The sequence below is a fragment of the Trichechus manatus genome, unplaced genomic scaffold (genome assembly GCF_000243295.1).
Source record: "Trichechus manatus latirostris isolate Lorelei unplaced genomic scaffold, TriManLat1.0 scaffold00170, whole genome shotgun sequence".
In the NCBI taxonomy this organism is placed as follows: domain Eukaryota; kingdom Metazoa; phylum Chordata; class Mammalia; order Sirenia; family Trichechidae; genus Trichechus; species Trichechus manatus.
Genome location: NW_004444106.1, coordinates 5,576,055 through 5,590,918, shown reverse-complemented (window position 1 = coordinate 5,590,918; position 14,864 = coordinate 5,576,055). Strand labels below are relative to the sequence as shown.

General features: G+C 43.6%; 1 protein-coding gene across 1 annotated transcript in view; it reads right to left on the bottom strand.

Moving 5' to 3' along the window:
• The window catches only part of LOC101342036 (mucin-17-like), a 36,185-nt gene that overhangs the window by 3,633 nt on the left and 17,688 nt on the right, over positions 1 to 14,864 (bottom strand). The window contains exons 6-14 of the mRNA XM_023740982.1: positions 13,177 to 14,334; positions 10,394 to 10,519; positions 9,752 to 9,882; positions 9,312 to 9,370; positions 5,587 to 5,738; positions 5,039 to 5,104; positions 4,775 to 4,946; positions 3,591 to 3,752; positions 3,309 to 3,406 (exon numbers count right to left, since the gene is read on the bottom strand). Of these exons, the coding sequence (XP_023596750.1) occupies positions 3,309 to 3,406; positions 3,591 to 3,752; positions 4,775 to 4,946; positions 5,039 to 5,104; positions 5,587 to 5,738; positions 9,312 to 9,370; positions 9,752 to 9,882; positions 10,394 to 10,519; positions 13,177 to 14,334 (2,124 nt within the window). The remainder of the gene's footprint in view (positions 1 to 3,308; positions 3,407 to 3,590; positions 3,753 to 4,774; positions 4,947 to 5,038; positions 5,105 to 5,586; positions 5,739 to 9,311; positions 9,371 to 9,751; positions 9,883 to 10,393; positions 10,520 to 13,176; positions 14,335 to 14,864) is intronic.

Sequence of the window (14,864 nt, the reverse complement as noted above, 5' to 3'; positions counted from 1 at the left end):
ATACACATCTATATGTAAGTATATAATTCACCAGAGATCTAAAAGCAAAGAAAAACCATAAGCATTTTGCAAGCAACTTCTTAAGTTCCATGAAAAGATCATTGAGATTTGGCTTGGAGTTGCACCGGATTGAGGAAGCCACTTGACAGCTTTATGGTATTGAGTGTTCCAATTCATGAACATATGGCTTTTCTTTCATTTAGGGGTTCTTTAATGTTTTTAAATAAAGTTTTATAATTTTACTCAGAAAAGTATAGTACATCTTTTGTTAGCTACCTTATACATTTGTTGCTATATAAAAGTATTTTTAAATTTTCTGTTTGTTGCTGATGCATAGAAATGCAATTGACCTTATAAGAATTGATCTTATTTCTGGCAACTTTGGTAAATTTTCTTATTAATTTTAGTGATTTGTTTAACATTGTTTTGAGTTTTCTATGTAAGACAATCATAATAGCAACAAATGAAAGGTTTATTTTTTCCTTATCTTTAAACTCTTGTTTTTCTTTTCTTTTTTATTATACTAGGACATTCAAGACAATGACTAATAGAATCTGTAATAAAGGGCATCCACGACTTGCTCCTGGTTTAATGCAGGAGTTCGCAAACTATGACCTCTGAGGCAAATCGTGCTGTTTTTATATGACCCACAAGCTAAGAATGTTTTTTGCTTTGTGTTTTTGGTTTTGTTTTTTTTTTTCAATTTTAAGTGTTTGAAGAAAATTAAAAGAAGTATACCATTTATCACATGTGAAGATCATATGAAATTCAAATTTCAATGTTTATAAAAAAAAGTTTTATTGAAACATGGCCACACTCATTTGATTACAAATTTTACACAGCTGCTTTCTCTCTACATCAGCAGAGTTGAATAGTTGTGACAGAGATTACATAATTCACAAAGCCCAAAATATGCTATCTAGCCCTTTTAAGGAAAATTTTGCCAACCCCTGGTTAAATAGAATGCTTTTAATTTTTTATCATTGAGAATGATTTTTGTGTGTTTATGTGGATACCTTTACCAAGAAATGGAAGTTCTCTTCTATATCTATTTTGCTGAGTTTTTATGATGATTGGATGTTGATTTTTACTAAATGTTCTATTTGCAACTATTGAGGTAATCATATTTGTCTCCTTATTCTGTTAATGTGATGAATTTATGAATAGATTTTCTAATCTTGAACTAGCCCTGCTTTCCAGAATGAGCTCATTTAGTCACGATTTTTACACGTGTTGGATTTAGTGTGCTAAATTTTTATTTAGGATCTTTGTATCTATGTTCATAGATGAGTTTGGTTTTAAAACTAGTTTCTTGTACTGTTCTTGTCTGGCTTTGCTATAAAGGTTTATGGTCATAAAGTGAGTGGGGAGAGAATTCCCTATTTTTCATTCTCTGAATGAGTTTGTATAAGATTGTAAATCTTTTCTCCTTGAATATTTGGTAGAATCCACTTCTAAAACTTGATTCATTTTTTAAAAAACAGTTTTCAGTAAAAAAAAACTTTAGGACTGTGTTGGTTTTCAGAGTGTTGCCTAATTTATTGGTTTAAAGATGTTCATAATATTACCTTTTTAATAACTACAGCAATTACAGTGATGTTCCCTTATTCATCCCTGATATTGAGTATTTGTGCCTTCACTCATCTCTTCATCAGTCTTAAGCAGAGGTTAGTCAATTTTATCAACCTTTTAAAATACCCAACTTTTGGTTTGTTGATACTTTCTATTTTTATTTCTGCTCTTTATTTCTTTTCATTTATTTTCTTCAAATTTATTTTGTTGTTCTTTTTTTAACTTCAAAAGTTGAAAAATTAACTCTACATTCTCAGCCTTTCTTTTCTCTAATATCAACATTTAAAATCTATAAACTTCCTTTTAAGTACAGCTTTAGTTGAATCCCTCAAGTTTTTATATGAAGTATTTCATATAAAATTATCATTCAGATCCAAGTAGGTTTTAACTTCCATTAAGATTTCTCATTGGGCCCATGAGTTATTTGCAAACTTAAAAAAATTTCACAGATAAAACATTTTTGTTTTTCAGATATATTTTGTTATTGATTTCTAATCTGCTGGCATTGCAGTCAGATAATGTAGTCTGACATAATTTTTTTTTTACTTGTTGAGTTTTTTTATGGCCTTGTATATGGTCATTTTTGTAAGTTTTCCATGTACTCTTGTAATGAATGTGCATGCTCTCTCCAGTTGTTGAATGCAGTGTTCCATGAATGTCAGTTATATGAAGTCTGGTAATTATTTTGTACAAAAGTTCCATATCCTTGATGATTTTTTTGTCTGCTTGATCAATCAACTCCTAAGACAATTGCGTTAAAAATTTCCCACCATGTTGGTGAATTTGTCCATTTTTCCTTATGGTTTTGTCAATTTTTGCTTTATATGTTTTGAAATTTGTAATAGGGCACACAAATTACATCTGTTATAGCTTCCTAACAGAATAAACAATTTGTCAATAGATATTGATAATTTCTTACCTCTAGTATGTTTTTTGCTTTAAAATCTACTTATCTGTTACGACTATCACTACAAAAATATTTTGATTAAACCAAAGATTTGGTTTTATTTTTTTCTATAATTTTGTTTTCATTCTCTCTCTGTGCTTCTATTTTACATGTGCCTCTCATCCACAGTGAATAGCTAGATTTTTTTTTAATCCACTCTTAACTGGAATATTTAACCCATTTACATTTATTGTGATTATTGATATATTTGTGTTACTTTATACCATCTTAATTTGTGATTTCTATTTGTCTTATCTTTTTCTTTTTTTGTCCCTCCTTCTTGGCTTTTTGTGGATTGTCTGAATTTTTCCTATTCCAATATTCCCCTTCTTTAGAATTTAGACTATTTATAGAAACTTTCTCATTCCATTTCCCCCTTCTTTAGAATTTAAAGACTCTATTTCTAGAAATTTTAACATGTAAAGTTAACCTAACAAAATCTAAAGTTAATATCTTTACTGTGATATAATTCACTTATTAATGAGCTCACCCACTCCTTGGCACTTGCCTGTGTTCACATAGGCACAGTTTTGTGTTCTGAAGAAATCTACCACCACCAAACAATCTGTGATTCCCAATAGTTTAGTAAAGCTATGCCCATGATTATGCCCCATCCAGGGACTTGCAGGAGCCAATAGTAGAAATAGGATTTCAAATGTAGACTCAAAAGTTTTGGAGATAGGAAATACATTCCCCCTTGATTCCTTCAAGCCCCAGAGCCCTCCCACATGCCTCCTATGTATGTTTCCACACTTTGAGCCATTTTGAATCTAGGGAGGATTGCCAATACCTTCATAGATGTCAAAGCCAGTGTTTTGGAAGGTCCCAGGGGCTGGTCCACCATTCTCTTCATGCCACTTGTACAACTGAGACACTTTGGACTTTTGTCTATTGATAGAAACACCAGAGAGACTCTGTTATGCCCAGGGAACAGGAACAAAGACATTGGGACTAGCTATGTTTCTGCTTTCGTCTCCCTCTCTGTCCACCCTTAAGATGGAATGGTGGAGGACAGGGATCAGAAAAGGAGGAGGAGCTAGAGGAAAAAGAAGAGGAGGCAGCAGTGTCTCACCTTTTTGCCTCTCTCTTGGAGTGGAACATGAACACTGAAAGGACAACAAAGGCAACCAGCACCACTGCTCCTGCTGCCCCCACCAGTCCATATACCAGGCTCTTCTGAGTGCTCAACTCACAGGCTTCTCCATGGTACCAGTGAGTATCTGTGTTCAGGCAGCTGAGATGGGAGAGAAAGGGCAGGTGGAGAGAGAGAGCAACCCAGAGTCAGTGATACAGCCAATGCCCCAGCCTCCCAGCCTCAGGACCAGGCCCTGACCCCCTGGATATTAGAGGATGAAGAAGAGATTGCTGGGACGCTGAGCCAGGACCCCTGAGGGAATGGACAAGGATGAAGTCCAGCTCCAGGAGGATGGTCCTTAAACAGGCCTAATATACAGCACTGAGCCTTTAGGTTTTGTCTCCAGTAACAACCCAGGAAGAGTTGGCCCAACTCTGGGGCTCCCCTTGGCTTACCCCAGGGACTTAAGGACCCAACAGTGACCCTTCCACCCACCCATTAACCATACTCATTTTCAGCCTCCCTCTCTGTCAGGAGAAACAATCCCCCATCCCAGATACAGAGCACATGGTCCACCTCTGAAGCTCTTCCTACCTCCCCCGACCCCATGCCCTTTCTAAGCTCTGTTCCTTTCCTCCTCTTGCCAACTTGTGAACTTCCGAGAAGCCTTCCCGGAATAACTAATCAGGCTTTTGCATAATGTGTGACTTTTCCCCACATCTGGTGTTCAGCCGGTCTCTCTTAGGTTCAGTTACGGTTGGTAATGCCTTTCTTTGCTTTCCTACTCCTGGCTTTCCACCCTCCCCATATGGGTGCGACCGTCTTTCCCCATTCTACCAGCAGGGGTGCTGTTATTTCCTGTAAGCAAGGGTCTGCATGCCCTGTCTGATTGGGAGCTTCCAGATTCTGTGGCCTCTCTTATGCTTCCTGGGGAGCTTGTCACAGTCCTCAGCCTGGCTCAGCACAAAGAGGACACCTGGGAGGGCAGCTGCTGAGCCACCATTGGCCTTTTCTGGACCTGGCCTTGGGGGCTCTTGCTATGCATGTCTTCCCCAAATTTCTTTGTGGCTGGGTGCAGTCAGGAGTGGCCAGGATACAGTCCCTAACCTTGACCTCTAGGCAGAGTCTTGAGTGGTGGGGTCTTGCAAGGGGAGGGAACAGCTGGGTGAGTGGGTACTCACTAGCACCGAGGACCACTGCGCTCCAGCTGGCACTTCCCGTTGTGGCAGTCCATCGAGGTATTGAAGCCAACCATGCAGGCAGTGATGCACTTTGGCTTCTCATCCTGGTATTCCAGGAAGAAGTATTGGGCAAGACCTTCCCCAGCTTCCCTGGCCTTCTCCTGGCACTCAGCTGAGGGGCGTGGAAGAAGGGCCATGAATAAATGGCTGGGAGCTCTACCCAGGCTCATCCCTTCCCCACCCCCCATCCTTCCTGAAGCATACCTTCAGGGTCGTAGGTATATTCAGTCTCTCCCACCTTGGTGGTATTTTCCTTGAAACACAGTAAGGCTGAGAAGGAAACACATTAAGCCTTTTACAGTGAACTTGTTTAGCATCCTCAGAGACTGAGGTGTGAGTGAGAGAGAAGGGAGTGGGACTGTGATGGGGGAGGTGAGGAAATGGTCCCTGCAGAGGGGAAATGCCAGGTCTCCAGAATGATGACACTTCAGGTGTCCTGTACCCTCCCTTTTGTCCCTTTTCTTCCCCACCCACCTCCAGCAAGATCCCCACACTTTGCTTATTAAGTCATGCTCATCTTGATTTTCCTGGGATTCCCTGTCTCTTTCCACTTTGTGCTGGCACCCTGGACTCAGCATGTGTGCATAACTAGCTTTGCATCCTCCATTCAAAACCTCTCCTTGAACTGCCCGTTCAAGGACCCTCAGCTTTCTCCTACTTTCCCCATCTGCCTTCTTCCCCTCTCCCTGGCCCAGGGATGACATGGGTCAGAGAATCACTTCATCTCCCTCCCCTGTAGTCTAGGAATTTACCTGAGCAGTTATTATCAATGCTTATTTGCTTGTTGGTTACATTCGTGATTTTTTCCTTCACCTCTTTGGTGGCCTTCTTGAATACTTCCTTGTATTCTGGGGTGAACTTGCTCCTCAGGAGGACTTCATGCTCCACCACCACACTGCCACGCCTGAGGAGAGAGGAGAGGTCCTTGGGCATCCTCCCAGGTCAGAAGTTGTGCTCACCTGTCTGACCCCTTCCCCTCTCTGCTCCTATGGGAAGGCAGGGCTGGGGGAGCGGATTTAAAATGATGACTCCAGTGTTTAGTGAGTGAATGATCTGTCAGGCATTGGGCTAGGCACTTCACATATAGTACCTCATTTAATGACCTGAGCCTAGGAGGACTGTTCTGCAAAGGTTAGGCTCTGGGAGCCCTAGGTGGGAGTATCAGGGATAAAGATGGAGAGAGGGATGGGGCCCATGGGAGAGATCATCCTTTGGGTGTCACAGACATATTCAAACAGAAGAAGATTGGGCAGCTGGCAAGGTGTCTCTAAGGGGTCTTCAGATGAGGGGTAGGAGGTTACTCCAGGGACTCTTAGCGGGGTTTACATCTCTTGTGATCAGAGGTGGACTGCACTGGGCTGTCTACACCACTGTGCTGTCTGTGAATCTCAAAAACTGTATGCAAACTTTTGGAGGTGCATATTTGCATTTTTTTAATCACACGCCTTTTGTCTATGACCCCTAAAAAGCTAAAATTCCAATTAACAGTCTCTCCCAACTCCAAGGTTCTATGTTTAGGAAACCAAGGCATTCTCACAGTGCCTTGCTCCTTTCCTTCCTTTCCTCTTCCCTAACTCCCAAACACTAGTTAGAATAGTCCATCTTCAGTGTTTCTTAAAAGGAATAAAAAATACGTTTGAGTTAAAAAGCTCATTTTCCAGAATGCAAATAACTTCTTTCTCATAGGCGTAAGGATTATTTGCACCCCCAGTAGCAAGAACTTTCTGGATTTAAAGATAGCAACTAGTCCCGTCTTCCTTGTGCTCACAATTCAAGATTCCTAAATACTCAGGTCAAAAGCTCTCTCCTTCCTTTGCTTTCTCCTCAATGCTATATTCAGAGGCTCAAATAGAAACAGCAGATTTGAGGGCCACTCATAGAATGTTAGAGTTGGAAGATCTTCTAGTTCAAGGCCGTTTTTCACAAATAAGGAAGCAGAGATCCCAAGAAATCTACTTGGTGGTGGGTCTCCAATATCACACAGGTCAGTCTGTCACTGTCCTCAGCTTCTGTTTTGAGAGCTCCAGTGGAGAAATTTAGCTTTATCGAGGCTGTGCTGGTGTAGTGGGAGTTAGCAGATTAGGGTGATATACTGGCACTGCCCTAAATAGCAGTGGGATCTTGGGCCAATCAGTTAACCTCACCGTACCTCAATTTCTTCATCTATAAAGGAAGGTCTGGACTACTGTTCTGGATTGAATTGTGTCCCCCAAAAGCTTATGTTGAAGTCCTAACCCCTGTATCTGTAAATATGTCCCTGTTTGGAAATAGGGTTATTTTTTTGTCATGTTAATAAGGTCATTTAGGTGGGCCCTAAACCTAATCCCTTCTGAGTGGTGTCTTATAAAAAAGGCAGAATGGACACAGACTGATACAGGGGGGAGATACCATGGGAAGAGAGAGGTTGATGAATCTACAAGCCCAGGAACACCAAGGATTGCTGGCAGCTACTAGAAGCTGAATGAGATGAAGAAGGACCTTCCCCTAGAGTCGACACACTGCATTTGGACTTCTAGTCTCCAGAACTGTGAGAAAATGAGTTTCTGTGGCATCTACTGTGACATTTTTTGCTACGGCAGTACTAAGAAACTAAGACAAATAGATGGTTCCTAGGGCTCCTCCTTCCGTGACTCAAAGCAGATGATTCTCACTTCTTATCTGCCAACTCCCAGACCTCTCTAGAACCACTCTGGGGAAAATTGCTTTTCTGCTGTGTGTTTTCCAGGAGCCCGAAGAGCCCAGCTCTCTCCTCCTATCTGGCCTAGAGGAAGTAGAGTAGATGGAAGAGCTAGCAACATCTTGACAGATCTAGGGCTCTTAGTAAAATCTGAGAGGACAGGTGCGGGGGGGTCAGTGAGGGGGCAGTGCCATGGCTGAAGACAGAGTCATCAAGGGAGAGCAGCCAGGAATGCCTTCAGGCTGACTGCTGAGGCCAGGAACATAAAGTCCCCTGGCTCCAAAGAGCCCTGTCCTCTCCATCTCCCTCAAGAGACAAGGGATGGCAGGGCAGAGGAAAAGGACAAGGACTAGCTTTACAGGGGCAGGAGCCAGGAGACCCCGGAGAGGGGCAAAAGGGCCCTGTATGGTCAGCATAGGGAGAGGAAGTTTTAGGGCCAGAAAGAAAAATGCTTCTCTCGTCCAGGGAAGCTGAGCTGCTAAGGGGCAGAGAAGCAGTGCCCTGCCCCGAATCCAGGGCTGGTTGGGGCACCACGCTGTGAGCCTGCACTGGAGGGGCCTGGGATTCCCACCAAAATCCTACCTGGGGTGGCCTCTCTTGGCAAGAGAGGGTTTTGTGTTAGACAGAACTAAGGGAGGAGGAGGAAAGGAGGCTGGTAAACTCATTTTTTTTTTTTTCTTCTGTGCTTTTGGTGCTATTTTATTTCCACTTGGTTATAAGTTCATTCTGGAAATGATCAATCAGGACTCTGATAAACCATGAGAAAAAGATTTCCCTCACAATTCAGAGGCTGCTGGGAGGACCCATGCAAGCCTATTGGCCAGCACCATTTAAAAGATTTCTTAAAGTTGGGGTCAATAATAGGGGAAGATTCAGTGGCAGCAGAATCTGATCCTAGGTGAGTGAAATTGGATACAGAACAACTTTGGACTTGGACAGCTTTTTCCCTGGGGCTTTCCTACACAAGTGAGCCTTTGCATGCTGAATTATTTGGCTTCATCTCTGAGGACAAATGGGGCATCCATCATATAAGCGGTAGTTCCCAGATTTTCTCATTTGTTGATCTGTCTCTAGCATAACGGGACTTTTGTTTGAGTCTTGGCATTACCTGTTATGGATTGAATTATGTCCCCTAAAAAGATGTGCTGAGGTCCTAATCCCTGGTACCTGGCTATCTGTGAACGTGACCTTGTTTGGAAATAGGGTCTTTGAAGATGTTATCAGTTACCATGAGGTCACACTGGAGTAGGGTGAGTCCTACTCAGTTTGAGTGTTGTCCTTATAAAAGAGAAGAAGAGACAGAGAAACAGAGGAAGGATACCATGTGATCCTGCAGCTGCAAGCCAAGAATTGCCAGGAGCCACCAGAAGCCAGGAGAGAGGCACAGAACAGATTCTTCCTCAAAGCCTCAGAAAGAATCAACAGTGCCAACACCCTGATTTTGGACTCACAACCTCCAGAACTGTGAGACAATGAATTTCTGTTTTCTAAAGCCACCCACTTTTTTATATTTTGTTATGCCAGCCCCAGGAGGCCAGTATACTACCACTCTATAACTGACTCCTCGGACAATTCATTTCATCTCTCTGAGTTTCCATTTCTTCACCTGCACAGTGGGAACAGTCCTTCCTACTGATCTGTCTTACAGGGCAGTTATAAGCCTTCAATGGGAAAATGTATGCAAAACTATCATTGTTGGAGGGCACAGTTATAATTATCTTTATAGTTATTTATATAATTATTTTTATGACTATTGCTTCCACTTCAAAAACCCTCTTCTTAGGAGCCCCAGATACTCACGTTAGCCTTGTGATGTTGACACCTTCATACTCAGAGATTCCAGAATAAACAAGGTTCATCTGAAAGGCAAGGGGGCCGTTCTATTATCCCACAGTTCCCACCTGGGACTTGCCAGGCCTTTCTACAGACTCTAAGGAAGGCAGAGGATGGACCACCCTTTCCTGTAGCTCCCCTGGTCCACCCCAAGCTGGCAGTAGCATGCTGTATGAATGGAATGATCTCTACCCAGATACCAGCCCCACCCCTGGGTCCCCTGCAGCCCCCCGTGGAACCTTACTTTGGCCCTCTCCTCCCTCTCTGGCAAGTGTTGAGGACATTGGTGAGCTGAGAAGCTCACACACATTTAGTAAGAGAAGGGCCCTCAACTTCTTTCTTAACCCCAAGAGACTCCTCTATGGGGGAAATGAGTGGTCATGGGGCCCTTGTTCTCCCAGCCTCACCTGTTTTGTAAATGTGTTGTTGAATTTCTGGAAATCTGGGGAAGACCTGTTGTTTAGATCTTCAGTGAAATCCTCACTGGTTACTGTCACAGATAGTTCCACCTGGGCAGTGACTATCTCCGGTGGAGGTTCTGAGAGGGAGTTGGACAGCAGCACTGAGTACAACATCCTTTCTGAGTCCCCAGCCAAGGAGACTCACAGCCCCAGCAACTCCACCCCGGGTGGCGGATGGCAGGAGCAACCCACAGCCCCTACCCCGACCCTCTGTCCCAGGGCTTCTAACTTTCTCACCCAAGTGTCCCTGGAGGGAAAGAAGAGTACACTACTCCCAATGGCTTTGTAATGAAGCCCAAGAGACCTCAGGGTCTTATATTTGATTATAGAATGCAACATAAGTTTTGCACTCTTCTCCATAACATACCCGTTTATTTAAGTGTATTTCATTTAGATCTGTGCCAAACGTGTTTTATTCCAATATAACAATGTTTGGGTTTTTAGTTTTAAATTTCTTGGCACTAGGCAAAATTGCCCCTGGAAGAGGTCCCATTCATCCCTCTGCTCTGAACTGAGGCAGGAACAGGTGCCTGGCATGGAGGCTGGGCCCAGAGGAATGGGGGGGAAGGCCCTGCAGTCTCCGCTCACCAATCTCGATGTTGTCAACCAGCAGCTCACAACGGACCCCATAGTAGACGGAGGGGCACTGGCACTTGATCCCATCCCAGAAGCCTCCATTCTTGCAGATGTTTTCAGCATCCTGGTGCAGATTTCCTGTGAAGCCAATGGGGCATTCGCATACCATTCCATTCCAATTCCCTCCGTGGAAGGGACAAGGGACAAGGCCTTGCTCAACCACACGTTACAGCTTGCAACACGCTTTCACACACACTGTCTGTTGTGGATTGAATGGTGTCCCCCAAAAAGATCTTGCAACTTGTTTGGAAATAGGACCTTTGAAGCTATTAGTTAAGTTAACCTGAGGTCATAGTGGAGTAGGGTAGGTCAGAATCCAATCTGAATGATGTGCTTATAGAAGACAAGAGACAGAGAGACACACAGGGGGAGGACAGCCATGTGAAGATGAATCACAAGCCAAGGAATGCATGGAGCTACCAGAAGCTGGAAGAGACTAGGAAGAATCTTCCCCTAGAATGGACACAGAGAGTATGGCCCTGCCAATGCCCTAAATTAGGAGTTCTAGCCTCCAGAACTGGGAGACAATAAGTTTCTGTTCTTTAAAGCCATTTGCTTTGTGGTACTTTGTTAGGTAGCCCTAGGAAATTAAGACACTGTATAACTTGATACTCTTATAAAACCTGGGGGTAGGCAGGACAGTATCATTCCCACTATACAGATAAGAGAAGTGAGGCAGAGAGAGGCCAAGAGACCCATCCAAGATTCCACATGCAGCCAGACTTGCCCTGGTCTTGGAGTCCTAGTCTAGCATTCTTTGCATTAGATCCAAAAAAAAGTGAGGAAAGAGAAGCCTGGTGTTGTGAGAGGTGGTGGACAACACAGTCAGGGTTTAGGAAAACACAAGCAGAAACAGATACTGAGACCAAGCGAAACTCATTGGCGTCAAGTCGATTATGACTCATAGTGACCCTCTAAGGCAAAGTAGAACGGCCCCATAGGGCTTCCAAGGAGCAGCTGGTGGATTTGAACTGCTGACATTTTGGTGGGCAGCCTAGTTCTTAACCACTGTACCACCAGAGCTCCAGATACTGAGAGGACCCAGGTTAACTTGGCCTATCTAATTCCAACAAGCTTGGTAATGAGCATCGTTAGTATTCCTTCAACACCTACTACAGAAAAGCCCAATGCTGGAAGTTGTCACCATTGTAACTGTTTATGATTCCCTTTTTATTTGCTGGGAGTTAGAGTTTGAGGGAGGGGTGTAGGTCTTAGTTTCAATAAATAAGAAGTGGTTATGGACGGCTCCCAAATATCCATGCCAGTTAACCTGGAAAACCCAAAGCTGTTCTCTTTGGCTTTTCTTGAAAATAGTTGTGCCCATGTAGAGCAGTATTTGGAGTGTGACTTGTCTGGGGAGGCACATAGGCATGCGCATATCATGCACAAACCTGCCTCGCCCTCTGCCTCCTGAGTCTACCCCTTGCCAGACTGAGAGCCAGGGCCATGCCCATGACAGTCACAGCAAGCAGTCTCTGTTGACAGGCCTTTGGTCCAAGACAGTCAGAAACAATGGAATAGTTGTGTCAAGAGTCCTGGGCACACTAAAAACAAACAAACAAACAAGAACCCAAACCCACTGCCATTGAGTCGATTCCAACTCATAGCAACACTATAGGACAGAATAGAACTGCCTCATAGGGTTTCCAAGGAGCAGCTGGTGGATTCGAACTGCTGACCTTTTGGTTAGCAGCCGCTGGGCACACTGGGCACACTGAAGACCCATAAATCCTAAACCAGTCTCTGTCTCTTCTCTCATCTCTCTCTGCTCTTAACCTTCCCCTGACTCCTTCTCCTCATTTTTGTTTTCTTCCTCTCCGCCTCCTTCTTATCCTTCTCTCTCCTCTCTCTCTCTTCAATCCTCTCTCATCTCTCTCTTCTCTTCTCTCCTCTCCCTCTCTTTTCTTTCTCCTCTCTCTCCTCTCTGTCTGTCTGTCTGTCTCTGTTCTCTCTCACTCTCTTCTCTCTCTCTTCTTCATCTGAGAATAATATTCACAGGTATAGCAGTATAACAGTAGATGTGGGGTGGGGGGGAGGTTTTGGCCTATCATTCTAACCACAGTGAAAGAGCTGAGTGAAAGCTCTAGAGTCCAAGAAAAAAGGAGGGAATCATAAGGACAGAGAAACACTATGAGGCATGCAGGTAGAGTTCAGAGCTGACAAGTGAAAAAAATCTTTTACTCCCTATAGTGGGAGCTCAGGGAATAAGAAGAAACAAAATAAAAATGAATGGGGATAGAGAGATAGTTGCCACCAGGGCACGTGAACACCATTGTCAACATCCTCTTATGAAAGATCTTTGCACTTAAGCATGAGCAAAACTAATGAGAAAAGCTGTGAAAATGCAAAAGAAAGATACTGAGATAACAAAGTTATGTCATAAAAATAAAACAATAAAAAATGGGGCAGAGACTTGCAGGGTATAAAAGGGGGAAAATAGAAAGTGTTGAAACTTTACTGGGGATTGAAGATGCCAAGGCAAAGAGAGGTAAACTATTTCATACGAAAAAATGGAACTAGTGTAAGAATCACAACAAGGAAGTGGGCAGAGATGTAAATATAAAGAGTGATAGACATAAAGAAGTTTTATCTAATGGAAAACAAGTACAAGCAAAAGGAGCTTATGGTGACTAAAGGTTTAAAAAGAAAAACACAAAGTGAAACACAGACTTAGAAAGAAATGTAAGTTTCCAAAAAAAAAAAAAGAGAGAGAGAGAATTTGAAAAATTTCTTACCTGCTGTGGTTGTTGGAGAATCAGAAGTTGTGGAGGGGATGGTACTCTGTGTAGTGGTGGAAGAGGTAGTGAGGACAGTAGTGATGGATAATGTGGTGGAAATAGTACTCAGTGTGCTAGGTTTTGTCATGCTTGTTGGAGCCGTGGTGGTGACAAGCTCAGGGATCACTAACATGGAAGTGGCAGAACTTGTTGCAGGTGGGCTGGAGTAAACAGACAAAGACACAGATGAGGTGGTATAAGAATCAATTGTTGAAAAGGTGCTGGATTCTGATGGAGCGGCCACAGAAGTAGTGGTGGCAGCAGTAGATTTGGCAGGTGTACTGGTTTCATTGGAGGTTGGAGCAGATGTGGGGGTGTCACTGATAGTTGCAGAAGGGGTGCTGGTTTTAGTAGGGATGGTTATAGGTGTGGCGGTAGCAGAAATAGTTGTATCAGGAGTGTCTCCTTCTGTAGGAGTTGACAAAGATATGGTGGTGTCACTAATAGTTGTAGAAGGTGAGCTTGCATCTGTAGTGGTGGTCTGAGGTGTAGTGATGTCAGGAACAGTTGTTGCAGAAGTGCCTCCAGCAGAAGTTGATTCAGATATACTGGTGCCACCAATAGTTGTAGCAGATGAAGTTGTCTCAGTAGGAATGGTTCCTGGGGTAGTGGGGTCAGTATCAGTTGTTGCAGATGTGTCTCCAGGAATAGGAGTTGACACAGAGGTGGTGGTGTCCCTAATAGTTGCAAAAGGTGAGCTTGTGTCAGTATACGTGGTCCGAGGTGTGGAGGTGTCAGGGACAGTTGTGGCAGAAGTGGCTTCTGTAGAAGTTGATTCGGCTATAGTAGTATCACCAATAGTTGTAAAAGGTGAGTTTGCGTCAGGAGAGGTGGTCTGAGATATGGTGGATTCAGGAACAGTTGTTGCAGAAGTGCCTCCTGTAGAAGTCGATTCAGATATAGTGGTGACAAGAATACTGGTAGTAGGTGGAGTGGTCTCAGTAGGAGTGATTGTTGGTGCTGTGGTGTCAGTATCAGTTGTTGCAGATGTGTCTGCCGGAGTAGAAGTTGATACAGATGTGGTAAAGTCACCAGTTGTTGTCAAAGGTGAGCTTGAGTCGGTAGCTGCAGTCTCAGCTGTGGTGGTGTCAGGAAGAGTTGTTGAAAAAGTGTCTCCTGTAGAAGATGGTTCAGATATAGTGGTGCCACCAAGAGTAGTAGAAGGTGGGGTGGTCTCAGTAGGAGTGGTTGCTGGTGTGGTGGTGTCAGTGTCAGTTGTTGCAGATGTGTCTCCTGCTGTAGAAGTTGACACAAATGTGGTGGTGTCACCAATAGTTGTAAAAGGTGAGCTTGCGCTGGTAGAGGTAGTATGAGGTGTGGTGATGTCAGGAAACGGTGTTGCAGAAATGCCTACTGCAGAAGTTGATTCAGAGGTACTGGTGTCAGCAGTAGTGGAAGCAGATGTCATGGTCTCAGTAGGAACGGTTGCTGGTGTGGTGGTGTCGGGATCAGTTGTTGCAGAAGTGTCTCCTGATGTAAGAGTTGATGTAGATGTAGTGGTGTGAATAGTAGTAGTAAAAGGCGAGCTTGCATCCGTTGAGGCGGTATGAAGTGTGGTGGATTCAGGAACAGTTGTTGCAGAAATGCCTCCTGCAGAAGTTGACACAGAAGTACTGGTGTCACCAGGAGTGGTAGCAGGTGTGGTG